Source organism: Syngnathus typhle, linkage group LG20 (assembly GCF_033458585.1).
Source record: "Syngnathus typhle isolate RoL2023-S1 ecotype Sweden linkage group LG20, RoL_Styp_1.0, whole genome shotgun sequence".
In the NCBI taxonomy this organism is placed as follows: Eukaryota; Metazoa; Chordata; class Actinopteri; order Syngnathiformes; family Syngnathidae; genus Syngnathus; species Syngnathus typhle.
This window is the reverse complement of record NC_083757.1, coordinates 5,547,629-5,561,581: the sequence shown is the minus strand read 5'-3', so window position 1 is coordinate 5,561,581 and position 13,953 is coordinate 5,547,629. Positions and strand designations below refer to the sequence as shown.

The following is a 13,953-nucleotide window of genomic DNA, read 5'->3' as shown; positions in this document are numbered from 1 at the left end:
GTTTGCGGGCCCAGCCGGTCCTTTCTGTCATTCACGGCCGTCGTCGTGTGTTTTGCGTTGTTGTTGTGCGGTAAACACAACCTCCTGGGTGGTCTTCTTTTCTCAGGACTAACTGTCCACAAGTCCACCGACAGCAGAAGGGCTCTTTTTTTCTTTTTCATAGGCCCTCATACATATTGAAGGACCTCTTTCACTTCGTCCACTCTCGTCCGCCTATTTACATTGGAGTGTGTCAATCTTTCTTTTTTGTTTTTGTCCCCCTCCTTCTCTGTCTGCATTTTGTCCTCTAAGAAGAAAAACTTGTTTCACCATTCAACACTTGTTTCCCACCTGCCCACTTTCTCACACCATCGCTCCATGCCTCCAAGGCTCCTATTTCGGAGAGAGCAACTTGTAAACACTCCAAGCTCGATTCTCCCACAGCTTCCGAATGCAGCGTCTCCTCACATTGGGCCATGACTTTGATTCATCGTATAAAAAGCTCTGCGGTAATAAATCGCCTGCCGGCCTTCATATCCGCCTCTTTTATGCGCCGGGTCCACTTTAACATCCACTCGTGTGTCATTGCGGCTGTGAATGCTCGAGAGAATTTCGATGCTTATTTCTGACACATTTTTTTAACATTCCCAGAATTCCCAGTTTCCTTTTTATGATTCACTCAATATAAAACCAATCTGTTTAAAGAAGCTTAAAAAAAAATCCTAAATTTTACAGGATTCCACATAAAGGAAATTTACTTGGGGTTTTTTTTCACTTAAATTTTCTTGTGGCATGAAACAGATTTTAAAGACATATTGTGGTCTATTTAGTGAGTTTGACATCCTTTGGCGTGTTAGCATAGCACTTAATTGCTGTTTGCGAATTCATCATCACATCAGCGCTCTTAAGGAAATGATTCATTGCACCACAGAAAATCCAAAATGGCCTCAAAGAAGGAGCAATTAGGACGGGTCACTGATTAGCATGTCGCTAATTAGCGGAACGAACGACGCCAACTGCCTCCGTGTATTTTATGCCTCATTTGTTTTTGGGGTTTGTTTTTTGCTTTTTTTTTTTTTATTGCTTTGCGTATTGCTCGTCTTGACTCGGGATTTTTTTTTTTCCTAGCTCTCGTCTTTGCTCGCCTCCTCGCTGCTTCTTGTTATCTAACGCGTGTTCCTTCCTTCCTCCTCCTCCTCCTGCTCTTCCTCTTTTTCCGCCTCCTTCTCAGCTGCTCTTTGTCTCTCGCCTTGGCTTGCACTGGCGGATGTGCAGTAGTAAATATACATACAGTATTTGTGTGTATGCGTGTGTGTGTGTGTGTTACAACACAATGCTACCTTTATCAAAATCAATCTGAGTTAATTCATGTGATCATTGTTAGCTCAATCTCTTCTTTTTTGTTATATTTTGATTTAGTAGTGAGGCGTAGAATGCTAAAGAGCGGAAAACTTGGTCCTGACAGATGGCTAACAAAATTTGCCAAGCTTTTTTGCGTCTGCCGTTTAATGCGGGCAGAGCACCACGTCAAAGTTTGATGATCATTTGGAGGATCATCAAGCTCGCCTGCCACATCATGCACCACTCCTTTACATCATCATCACAACGTCTGTTTTGTAATCAGAGGCAGATCTGTGCAATGCTAATTACAGGAAACGCTTGGCGGCCATTGTTGGCTGAGAAAATAGGCCGCCATCGACTAACAATGGCAGCACATGGCGGCTCAGGTAGCGAGCTGAAGCGGCCACGCGGTCCATGTAAATACGCGGCGGGGTTGTTTGGGGATGGGAGCGTAATGACAGGGTGACACGACAACCCTCGTTTGTGTTCGTGCGCCAAAAGGGACTCAACCGCTTCTTCTGTAATTGTTCCAACTTGAGGAGGAAAGTGAAAACAAGCTCGGGCGGCAGAAATGGAAGACGCAGTTTACGCTACGTTAAAGGGAAGGCTAATTACAGACGACTCGGGGACTTGACATGTTCGGATTTGAAACGGAGTTTCCACTTTTAAGAATAAAATGGTTGTCATCCGTTTGAGAAATCAAGCTTGTGTCACAATAAACATCTAGCAGCTTTTGCCAACTTGAATCATGCTAATGCTAGCTAGTTTGAGATTTGGGATGCTTCACTGCAGTGACCTCAAATAAGAAGAGAAACTCAGGAGAGGTTGCGTAAAAGTTTGAATTGTCTCTTTTTAAGGGGCGAGCTGAGGGACAGCAGATGGTAGATAAACGTTTTGTAGTTTATTCAATCCTCCTTTGGGGATTGCTGAGAGTGCAAGGCGATGACATCATCTAATGACTTTGGTTTAAACCAGGGGGGGGGGGCAAACTTTATTCCTATGGTCTGTCACGTTCCCTTGCTATATTTTATTTTGTAGCCTCACAAGAAGATAATTTGTGGTGAATGGGCAAAAAAAAAGCAGAGTACGTCTGAAGGTTAGCAAGTTTGCTCCAGCGTTATATTTGTATTCCATATTTGATGGGCTCTCGGATTCTAAACGCAGCAAGCAATCTCTCTGTTGAGCTGGAAAGCATTTTCAGCAACAATTCCGTTTGATTGCGGCGCAAATAACAATTACGCTCCCACTCATCCTCTCATCTTCCCACCTCGGCGAACGAAAACAATCGGACTCCGGCAAGGACCCGCGAGGGATAAGCGAGTTTCCCTCGGAATACAAACGCATTACTTGCGTTGACCCGCTTGACATTCGATAGTGCGCAATTAGCATATATATTTGTGTCCTTCTGCATTTGCTGCACTGCTTTGTCAGTTTTTCAGGTTACATAAAACTGTGGCAATAGATAGTTGGATGGTGCCCGGCATAAATTGTAAAAATAAAAATAAATGCATCTGACACCTGCAATCTATTGAAGACACTTTTCCAATATCCTTTTTCCATGTACCTTTTCCAACATTAAATCAATGGAAGTGGACGATGAGGCACTTCCACTTAATGCCTGGATGCACACATTTCTACCGCACATTATTACAGTTCCTCCTGAGCTCACTTTAGGGAACAAAAATAAATCATACAATCAGCATATATGTAGCACCTCTATCACCACAAATTTTGATTGATTGCATAAATTATGAGGAGGAAGTGTTTCGATACCATCTTTTATGTCAAGTTTATCCTCAAGAACCTGCAGGAACTAGCGCTTATCGGACCGGTCTCTGATTGGCCGATTGACTGGCAGGGGGCGTGGCTTTTAGCTGTGGGCGTTTAACAAAATCAGCCGCCACGCCGACACCCGCGTTCATTTACTACGGATCAGTGTGGCTGTCATAATCTCTCCTCATTGCTTCTGCGAATCTTTTTATCAAGTTTATTTTTTTTTCTGGACAAGTCGATTTGTGATTTAATCGCCGTCGAGAGTAAAAAGTTTGCATTCTGCACAATCTTACCCGAGCGGGCGTGTGTGCGTGTGCACGCCTCGGTGTCTTCCAGCATGGATTTGCTTTGGATTGTCTGCTCGCTCCTGTGCGTGTTCGCCCGCTTGGTTTCGTCCGAGCGCCACAGCGTCTTCTGGAACGGCACAAACCAAAAGTAAGTCCACTTTACTCCTATTGCAATTAAGCGCGTTAGTTGAAATTGTGCAACTTTTTTTTAATTACCATTTTTCCTCTCCTATTGCATATGCAATGAATTTGCGAGCAATTTGGCTGCTGTTGTTATGATAATGTAAAAAGCTGTAGGGAGCCTCCTCCTCACCACCACCCCCCTTCCACTTTCACTCCCCCTCCCCCTTTTGAACCTGTTATTATTATTATTATTATGGCACATTTTTAATCCCTTGTGCAATGTCTGATAAGCAAGGCGCCAGTGTATTAAAAGCAAGTTTGGGGAGGAGAAAGCAGTGCGCCATGCGAGCTGCAGTTTGCACGATAAAAGAGCTTCAATTTGATTTATTTGGTGCTTTTTGTTTAGTCGCCACGCAACCTGCTATTCTTTCTGCATAATTATGGCTTGACGTGTCCGTTGTTGACACGTTAAGCACATATAAAGATTATTTGTGTCTATTAGGGCTGCAGTTGATGGGAAAGTTCTTTGTCATTATCTAACCGATTTACATTGATTGAATGGAGCACTAGTAGAGAATTTTTTGTTTGTGCTCAGTTTTGTTTGAGTGTTAAAAGTGGGTTATTTAGCGTGCACGTGACTTAAAATGCAGCATGTGAATTTTGGGGGGGTAATTATGTGTCATTTTGGTGTTAAGATTTATGAGTGCTGCCGGATTTACAATGTTTTTCTACGTCGTTGTAATTAACATGTTAGGTTTTGGGTTTAAAGATGTGCTGGCGTTTTGCTTTTTTCTGCTTGTATGCAGTCGTATATTTTTTTTTTTTTTTTTGGATAAAGTACAGCCGTTCCCTCAAGATAATGATGTGCAGGTGTGTCATTGCGGCGCTTCATATTTTCAGTGTTACAAATCCAACTCGTAACATGTTGAAATATCTTTTGCAATATCCTCCCCAGTTGGCAGCCCCCCCCCCCCAAGCGGTCCCACCAATATCCTTTATATCAGGAGTGGGGGGGGGGGTTACATGGCTGTCAGGTCAACACCGAGGCGGTCATATTTCAGGTGACGGGGCGAGTAATAATGGCGGGCGACGGAGAGCGAGTGGGTAACTCGAGGCCTGCCTGGTGGGTCATGCTCTCTGTGTGGGGGTGAAAGGGAGATGGATGACAGGGTTGGTTGGTTTGTTTGGGTCGGAGCCAAAACTGTCCGGCCTGCTCGGTCAATTAGAATGGAGGTCAATTAGAGCTGCGGGGAGTAAACAAACGTCTACCCGGGGTTTCACAAACTTGGCAACCCCCCCTCCGTCATAAAAGCTCATTTCACGGCATCTCGTGTAGTCGTACAAACATGACATCACGTAATGAAAATAGTTTTCCAAAATTGAGCACAACGTCCAAATCTTGTGACTATTGCTGATATGGTTAGCTACGATTAGCCCTGTTAGCTAGCTAGCAAGCGATAGAAATAAACTTGTTTTTCATAGCCTGATTTAACAAATATCATTTTATTTCCCTCTTCACAGACACTCACAGTACACTTGTTCATTTAAGAGGCCCAGCTGCCTCGCCGGCCACAAATTGCGCGCTTGGACGCCGGCGCCGACTTCCAAGGTCGAGGCCCGGCTTAATGACTACTTTTGTTTTCAGGCGAAATCCTGAATAGTTTCCGCACTTCCTGACCTTTTCACGGCATGAGCGTGCAAAGCTCGGACCAGGAACAATTTAGTCAGCGGCCACGAGTTGCTTCCCAGAAGAAATGTGTGTGTGTGTGTGTACAAGTAGAAAGGAGTGACTCACTCGTTCTCATACACATTAACACGGCGACACGGCCTTCCGAGCCTTCGGCGTGAAGCAATGATCAGCTCGATCTCAGCTTCTTTCTATTTTGTTTTTAAAATCTAACTTTGTAGTCCAGTACAGTCATTTCTGCGCTCCCCAGCCTGATCTTATCATGTTCTTGCCGTATCGGGAGTTATTCCAGGTATGTTTCAACCTCTGTGAGGGATTAACTTGGCATTTAAGCACTCAATATGGACTTTGTTTTGTCCTGGCTCCCATACAAATTAGGGAGCGGTCTTCACGGTGCGCGCTAGAAAGCTAAGGCTAACCGGCGCGACTGATTGGAGGTCAGAGGTCGCCGTGTGATGAAGTGGCCCGGGCCTCTATCAATGTGTCAGTCATTCTGGCGTGGCGGTGGTCCTTGAATGCGGGGCCGCCACTCAGGGTCCCCTACCCCCCCCCTTTTTTTCTTTTTTTTTTTTTTTTTTTTTTTTTAAATCTAAACCTTACAAGCTCTCCCCTTTTCAGTTGATTCTTTCCGTGTGAGAGAAGAAAAATGAGGGAAGCCTTGTGAGAGGTGTGGAATTTTCTTAACGTTTTCTTGGCACCCGCCGTGAGCCGTCATAAGGACCCCCCCACCCCCCTGCATCCCCCTGCACCCCCCCTCCCCTCCCGGAAGGCTTTGCTCTCCCTTTTCAACTTCCGTCCTCTACCGCACTCGAAAGAAAACTCGAGTACCCCTTCAGCAAATCTTCGTGGTCTTTTCACTCGTGCGTCTCTTGCCAAGGTAGAACCACAGATGGCTTATGATCCCAAAATCCATAAAGACAAAAACCTGTATTTGTCTTCCCAGTTGTGTTCAAAAATTCTTAAGCGCGCCACCATCTTTGGCCCGCATTGTCCTCCCCGCCCGGCTTAATCTGCCTCCGCAATCTGTTTGATGAATTCAATCTGGGCCGGAGCTTGTCAAACGGATGTAATCGTCTCCGATGGGCTCGCCGTTGTTTTTTCTGGATCTCGCAAATCAGGCCAAAGGTTTGTTTACCGTTTTTGCCGTAGCAAAGTCTGCTACGTGCCCGCCTGGGCTTTCCGTTGGCGACTTTTTTTCCCGGGAAAAGTGCGTATCCTGTCTGCGGCGTAAACAATGGTCGTTCTCACACGTTCTTTTTGCTCAATGCCAGTCCATAAAGGAATCGAGCAAGTGTTTCCCAGGCCCTGCCGCAGATTAGCGGTGATTCATAGACGACAATTTTTTTGTATGACGGATACGCTATTGTCAGCCCATGAGGGCCATCTGGAATCAACCTTCCCTCGCTGTTAGATCTGCCTCGTCTCTATTTGGGATCCAGAGTGTCTCCGAGACCGCCCCCCCCTGCCCATCCTCTTGTCTCTTCCTTATCTAGGCACCAGACTTCCCCTTCTGGCTTGGTCCCACACAGCAAGGAGCAAGAAGAAGGACCTCGCCTTGTAAACAGCCGTGTGATTGCGGCGCTAATCGCGAATTAGCCAGACGGCGCAAACAGATATGATCTTGACATTGTTTCAGAATGGAGCTTCTCGAACCCTGCTGGCAAAATGGAAGTCTGTTTTGAAATGGGGTCTAATCACATGTTGCTCTCGATGGGCTCGTTTTTTTATTGCGCCGAATCGATTTTGGGAAGATTTATATATTTGCTTCCTGAGCAATGTGATGTCAGCGTTGACCTTTTCCGCTGTGAGCTCTTTTTATAAGATACAGATGTCCTCCCGGGACAATGTGTGACTCCTTTGCAAATTCATCTAAGCCTCCGCAGAGCTTGTGAAATCAGCCAATTATTTCGCCCGGCGTCTCTGAAACTTTGCGTCGGTCCGTTTGGGCCCAAATCGCGGGTAGAATAACCTCAGAGAAAGCCGATTGAGATTGATCGCAGGAAGTCACACAAAGAGCATCCGGCAGAATATTAGCTTCAAAAGGGAAGTGTATTTGTTGCCATGGCGACCACCCGGCTTACACCCACGTCACATTGTACGTCCGCCTTTGCAAACAGTGAGCAGGAGAAAGTTGCATTTTTGGAATACCAGCGGAGTCGGGCTGGCTTGGGGGGGGGGGCGTAGTTGACGCTTCTGGGATGGGAGGGGGGGGGGCTGTGTGCTTATGGAATGATGAAAGGGGGACGGCGAGTGGGAGTGACTGGCAGTGATTGATGAAGAGCAGTAACACGGCCTTCGGGATCCACTCTGATACTTCACATATAAAAAAAACAATAATAGTTTTGCTTTACTTGAGCGGCTTTTACTTTCATCATCACCAAAAGTGCGCTTAGTCGATTTGCTATACCCAACTTTGGGCCATACTGGTCCACTCTAAACCCCCCCCCCCCTCCTGGCATTAACCAGGGTCTGGTGCCACTCAATGGACTGAGCCTGGCTTCTGCTCCAGCCAGTAATCCAAGCTCGGATGAGACGATTAGGTGGTCCCCAACCCCCCCACCTACATTCCGGGTTCACTCATCCGCATTGTAGGCCAGTCACCTTTTAAATCACATTTAGTGGCTTGGGTAAAAGGCCAGCAAGGAAAACAATCACGTTTGTGTGGACGCCGGCCTTCAGATTAATAAAAAATAAGAATCGATCCAACTCCCCGGCGGGATTTGAGCCCGCCTGTTTGAAACCCTCTGCCGCTGACTCCGCATTTGTCTGACTTTTTTTTTTTTCCTTATCCGCCCGACATTCCGCCGAGCGCTAGAGTACCGAGATGAGAGGCTAACGGATGGATGAAAGGAGGTGGTGAAGAAAGCCAAATCCTGGCCACGGAGATTAAAGAAAGAGATTAGAACTCTCCTGAAGAACACTCAAAAACAAGCTGGAATTTCTTTCACCTTGCAGTCTGCAAAAAGTAAAATCTCACCAGAATTTAATCCTAGCTAAAAAAAAAAAAAAAAAAGCATTTTTTTCGCTATTAATGCGACACACTTGACATTACTTTTGCTTTATTATCCAGCAAAGGCATAGCACGAGGGGCTTTGCAAACACATTTGCTAGCTTAAAGCCTTTGGCAAAAAGCTAAGCCGCCCCTTTTGAAGTGCGCTAGCCAGATCAGTTCATTAAGCTGATGATGCCGAGTGGCTCAATGGCGAGGTGTTAGGGGGGGGAGAACAAAAGGCAGCCGCTTAATTAAACCTATTTGCCATTAATAGACTTGCCCCCCCCCCTTTGGTGTGGAGTCAACATATGAAACAGTGGCTATTGATAAACTAGCACTCACAGAAGTCCCACTGACAGAAACTTCAAACGCCGTTCCCAAACTTTAAGCCCTTTGACCTGCCCTGCCCCGCCCCTGCTGGCCTATGCCCCCCCCCCCTTCTTTCTACAGCCTAAAGAAGCTGGGAAGTGGGCATAATTACCCCCTCTAGGGCAACTTTAATACCCTTTTTTTTGTCTTTTAATTGCACCCCCCCTTCGGAGTAACACATCGAGGCCATACTGCATTCGGTTGGAACGCATGGTGAGGGAGGGGGGGGGGGGGTTGTTTGTGTTGAGTATTTGCAGGGAAAGGCGGTGGGGGTGGGGGGGGGTTGATAACCTTGTCAGGCAGAGTGCAGACGAGTGTTTGCTCAATGGTGTTATCGATTCAACTGGGATTGAAAGCGCCGGCGGTCAAAACGCTCGGATGGAGTAAACAGAGCGCGCCGGATAAGTGCCAACCGGGCCGGGGGCCTCCAGCGAAAAGGATCATTACGCCGCCCCCGTCTTAAGTTTGCTACACCTATCATCTGCAAGCCCGAGTCTCCGGCCGGCTAATCTGCTCATCGGGCGTGAAGGGAGCGCAGTCAAGCGGCTGGAAGGAACTGCGAGTCCTGCCCCCCCCCCCCCCCCTCCTGAGCGCCAGTTGGAGCCACGGCGTCTGTGCCGGTCCGGCGAGGGGGAGCCCCCGGGAGACCTCTGGCAACAAAATAAAAAAGCTAACCAGACGCAGGAGCCGCTTTGATGGCTCGTCCAGGCATCTGGAGCGTGTCACACCGGCGCTCGGCCTATTCCGCCGGGAAAAGTAGAACAACAATAAACAGAAGGCGACAACGACCTACAAATAGTCATTTTGTTAAGAACAGTTTACACTCCACTGTGTTGGATTCCAATTCCATATGGTTCTCTCTGCTCCCCCCCACCCCCTTCTTTCATCCAATCACCCAGGGACTCATTTCGAGTCCCCAAGCCCGATCCGCACGTCTCCAAAAACCCTTTAAGATCTAAAGACGTGATTAAATGTCTCTCCTTCTGCAGCGCTGACAGCTCGCCCGACGCGTATTCATTGCAAGAGCAACAGAAAGCGATATTGCTCTCCTGTTCCCCGTGCGTGTTGTGTAAATATTTAAAGTCTGTCCAACTCATCCACCCTGAGGGGGACCTCCTGGTGATCCAATACAGTAGGAAGACGGTAAAGCGATAGGCATCGCTCGGCAAGGGAAGAGCGGGGAGGTCTGTGAGGCCTTTGTGTGTTAATAGCGGCGGCTACTGCTTGAGGTCGTTGATAGATGAGGCTCACCGGGAAGAGCGCGAGGCTCCGCTTCCTCGCTACTGACAGATGACGGACTGTGGGAGGAAAGCAACAGTCTCTCCATCAGTGCGAAGGAGGAAGCCCCAAAATTCCTTCGGTGACAAATCCATGGCGTGAAACACATAATGTCTCTGCTGGGAGCTGCCGGATCCTCCCGGCGGCTGACCAAAAAATGGTTTTACCTTACCCGCACCGCCGTCCACGCCGCTGCTTTTGGCTCCTTTCGAGGCAGGAAGCGGAGTTGACGACGTAAATGTGGGTGGAGGAGTCAAGGAGAGGCAGACAGTCTGACTCTTCGTCCTCTCGCCTTCCTGAATGAGGCGTGTGATCTTTGGACCTTGCCAGAAACTAACAAACGATATGGTCTTCTAGCTTAATGCTAACACGTCATAGGAAACGCCATTGACATGCTAATGAGTAGCATCAGAAATGATATGGTCTTCTAGTATAATGCTAACACATCATGGGAAAGGCCATTGACATGCTAACGAGTAGCATGATTGTGGTGTTGATGTTTTATGCTCCAGAGTGTTTTGCTACTATTTCAATCATCTCCCCTGTTTGTATCCAGGTTCTTGTGGGACGACTATGCGGTGGAGGTTCGGCTCAACGACTACCTGGACATCGTTTGCCCGCACTACCCGCAGGGCGAAGGGCCGCAGCTGGACGCCGAGCGCTACGTGCTTTACATGGTGGAGCGCGAGGAGTACGAGTCGTGCAAGCCGCAATCGTACGACCAGATGCGCTGGGAGTGCGGCCACCCGTTTGCGCCGCACGGGCCCGAGAAGTTCTCCGAGAAGTTCCAACGCTTCACGCCGTTCACCCTCGGGAAGGAGTTCCGACAAGGGGAAAGCTACTATTATATCTGTGAGTGACCCTCTTTTCCAAAAAAGTTTCCTGTTTTTGTAAGCTTAGCGGCATGCTATCTGCACAGTCCAAATCCCTCGTCGCCGATACGTTAAGCCCGAAAGTGGGGTATCGGCTCTCTCTTGGCATACTCGGCCCGCCCGAGCGTAACCGCACGCACGGAGTTGGGTTGTCGCCTCGACCACGGCCGTAATTAGATAAACGGCGAGGCGCTCTCCGCCTTGTCACAGATGGCCTCCTAAAGCTTTTTTGTGCATGGGGGTGGATTAAAAGGCCAGGAGAGGATAAGTGCATTAGCTTGGATGCTAACGCCAGTATGTGTTCCGGCAGCCAAGCCTTTACACCACCACGGAGAAGAGTGCCTGCGGTTAAGGGTGGACGTCGTCGCTGCTGACGGTGAGAAATAACGAGATTGCTTAAGGGAGGTCTTCTCAGATGGCGTGATGATTGATTGATTTTTTTTTCTTCTGATCTCAGGCTCGCAGGAGGCCAGGGTGGCCAAAGGAGGCACGGCTGGGGACGCCGTGGGAGGCGGGGGCGGCGTTCACAACCCGTCCAACAGATTGCCTGCAGGTATGCTGATCCACCCACTCACAAATACCAAATAATTAGGCTGCTAATGGCCACAAGGTGGCGGTAAAACACTCATAACAGAAAGGATCATAAAGCATCAACACCCAAAAACGACGGTGCTTATCTTCTGTCTTCCAGCTGATGACCCGGTGGTTGACCTCCCGGAGGTTCGGAAGAGCGTACGGACCAGCTCGGCGGCGTCGGCGACGTCGCGATCCGTCCTGTCGTTGCTCGTCCCGTTCTCGTTACTGCTTTTGCTGCACTGAGAAAACGCTCGCAGGTCTTTTTTTTATTTTTTTTTGTGGGACCACAATGAAGGGACAGTCTGCGGGGACGAAACCACCGACCGCCTGAGCTCAGCCCTGCGGCCGGCCACAGGGCGAGACGGGAGGACAAAGAGTCGCGTTGGGACGAGCGACCGGGACAAACGCTATGAAATATGAAACTGAACCTACTGCCCTTGGAGCCAAAGATTGGTCGCCTCCTCCGTCTTGTGCCCCCCCCCCAACCGCCCGCCATTATCGTCTTCTATTTGTGCGTTATCGTAATGCTTTCCAGTGGCATCGGAGCGATGTTTGTGTTGTCGTCGTCCCCTCCCCCTGAAATGTAGCATTGACGGACTGTTGTCATGGCAACCACACAATGACACACGCTGACACACTGCCATCGGAAAAACTTGTTTGTACATTCTGTGAAGATAATTTATGACATTGCATCGGGAGGTTTCCTGTATATACCGCGAGTGTGTGTGTGTTGTGTTGTGCGTGAAAGGTGAAAGTTGTGCGACGAAATGGATTTGTGCCGAAAACAAACACTGACTTGTGTGGTTTTGTATTGCGCAGGGAGGCTGGTCTTCTCTGTTTATTCAGTTTCATCTCATCACCCAAAAAAACCCCATTAAATTTCAAGTTGATCAATAAGCTACGACCGCATTCAATTCGGATGATTCGAAAAGACAAAGCACGACAGTGTGATGACAGTTTAAGTCCTTTTTAATTTTTTTTGTTCTTCTTTTACCAAAACATTTTTTTGTACATGTGTAAGTAAAACAAGTGTATGATATGTAAATACATAGAAGATTATATATATAAAAAAAGAAACCTGTTTGATATTTGATATGACTAATGTGAATTTTTCATGTGGAATAAAAAAAATATTTTGGGAAAACCAGAAGAGATAAGTCGACTATTTTTATTTAATATTTAACTGGAGAATGAATTTATTTATTTTGAAAATTACAAGGTTTAAGTCATAAAAGTAGAAGTTAGTCACATTTTGATATTTTCATGAAAATTGTATTTTTTGTAATTAATTTCTGTCATATTTTAGATATTTGGTGTGATTTGCTTTTTATAGATTTTATTCTAATTCTTAGACTATTTTTCTATGTGTACATGTAATTTATTTGAAAAAATTTATCTTTGGAATGTTACTTTTTATTTTCTAGTTTTATGATTTTTTATTATCATTACTGAGGGACCTACCGTTATTACAAATGTGACCTTTTTTTAAATGTCATTTTCATTGAAAAAAGTGCAAGAAGCTGAGTGCGCTTTAGTCTTGAAGCCTTGGCAGAGGTCTACTTGTGTTCTCGTTGCCCGTTGGCCTTAATGTGACAGACCCGCTAATCGGGTTAATGTGGCTGCAGAGTGTCGAAAAGCCACAGCGGAGTTTCCGTGAAGCCGAAAGGTGACAACATTTTCCTGACAACTTTGCCTTTTGCTACTTGGACGTGTGACCCCGAACGACCTTTCGTCTCCGCCATTGTACCATCACGTCGTCCGTTGTCTTTACGGCTGTGACAGCAAAAACAGCTGTAGCAGCAAACGTCGGTGCCACCGATGTTTTCAAATGGAGGCGGGGGGGGGGGGGGGGGGGGTCTTGTAAATCTCAGCTGCCCTCTTAACCCCTTCGAGCGGAGACTTTTTTTTTTTTTTTTTTATCACTTTCCCATGCTGTTAACTGACTATACAGTGTTATTTTTTTTTTCCTAGTAAATTCTTGAGACCAGACTTGCAGGCTTAACATATCTGGCGACTAATTACCGTTAGAATTCAAATCTGTCTTTGTTGCTTGTCTGAATGCGGTTTGAAAACGGAGCGATTAAAGCATGCTTTCGATTAGCGCGCGGTGCAACTTTACAAAGACGGGCTTGTTTTGCGTGTAACAAATTTGGCTCTACTTTATCGTGTCGCTGGCAGAAAATGGCGACAAAAGAAAACAGATGGACGTCTTCAAAGTGAACCGTGCACGTAGTGATGACAAAAAGCGCCCGTGAAGTATTTCACATGTGGCAACAAGTCGCCAACGCCGGTCGGAGAAGGCCTTTGGTGCCATTGCCAGGGTGGGAGATTTGCCGGGTAAATAACAGGTTGCCTTTCATGCCGTCTGCTCGGGCAACAGCTTGCAGACTGTTGGCACCTGGCTGCCTGGAGTGGGTGGCGGGGGGGTTACAAGGTGAGGGTACAGCATGGGCATGGTTGTGCTGCTTCTGTGTGAGAGCCAACTAGTTTTATTTTCTAACATACAGTAGTAGCCCCTAATGACGCTTTTGGCCCCCGGTAGGCCTTTGTTTATGCACAACAGGGGGTCCACGCACAAAAGAAGCACTCCTTGCCAGAATCAGATTAGCTCGTGGCTATGTAATCGCTAACACCGAATGCCCACCATGGCTGCGTGGGAAGGCGGCAAACTGCCGG

General features: G+C 47.2%; 1 protein-coding gene across 1 annotated transcript; it reads left to right on the top strand.

Moving 5' to 3' along the window:
- Positions 1 to 3,226: 3,226 nt before the first annotated feature.
- efna1a (ephrin-A1a) lies at positions 3,227 to 12,368 on the top strand. The gene is made up of 5 exons (XM_061266822.1): positions 3,227 to 3,528; positions 10,386 to 10,681; positions 11,012 to 11,077; positions 11,159 to 11,254; positions 11,393 to 12,368. The coding sequence occupies exons 1-5, from the start codon at positions 3,431 to 3,433 to the stop codon at positions 11,518 to 11,520; spliced, it is 684 nt and encodes a 227-aa protein (XP_061122806.1). The 5' UTR covers positions 3,227 to 3,430; the 3' UTR covers positions 11,521 to 12,368.
- Positions 12,369 to 13,953: the final 1,585 nt, after the last annotated feature.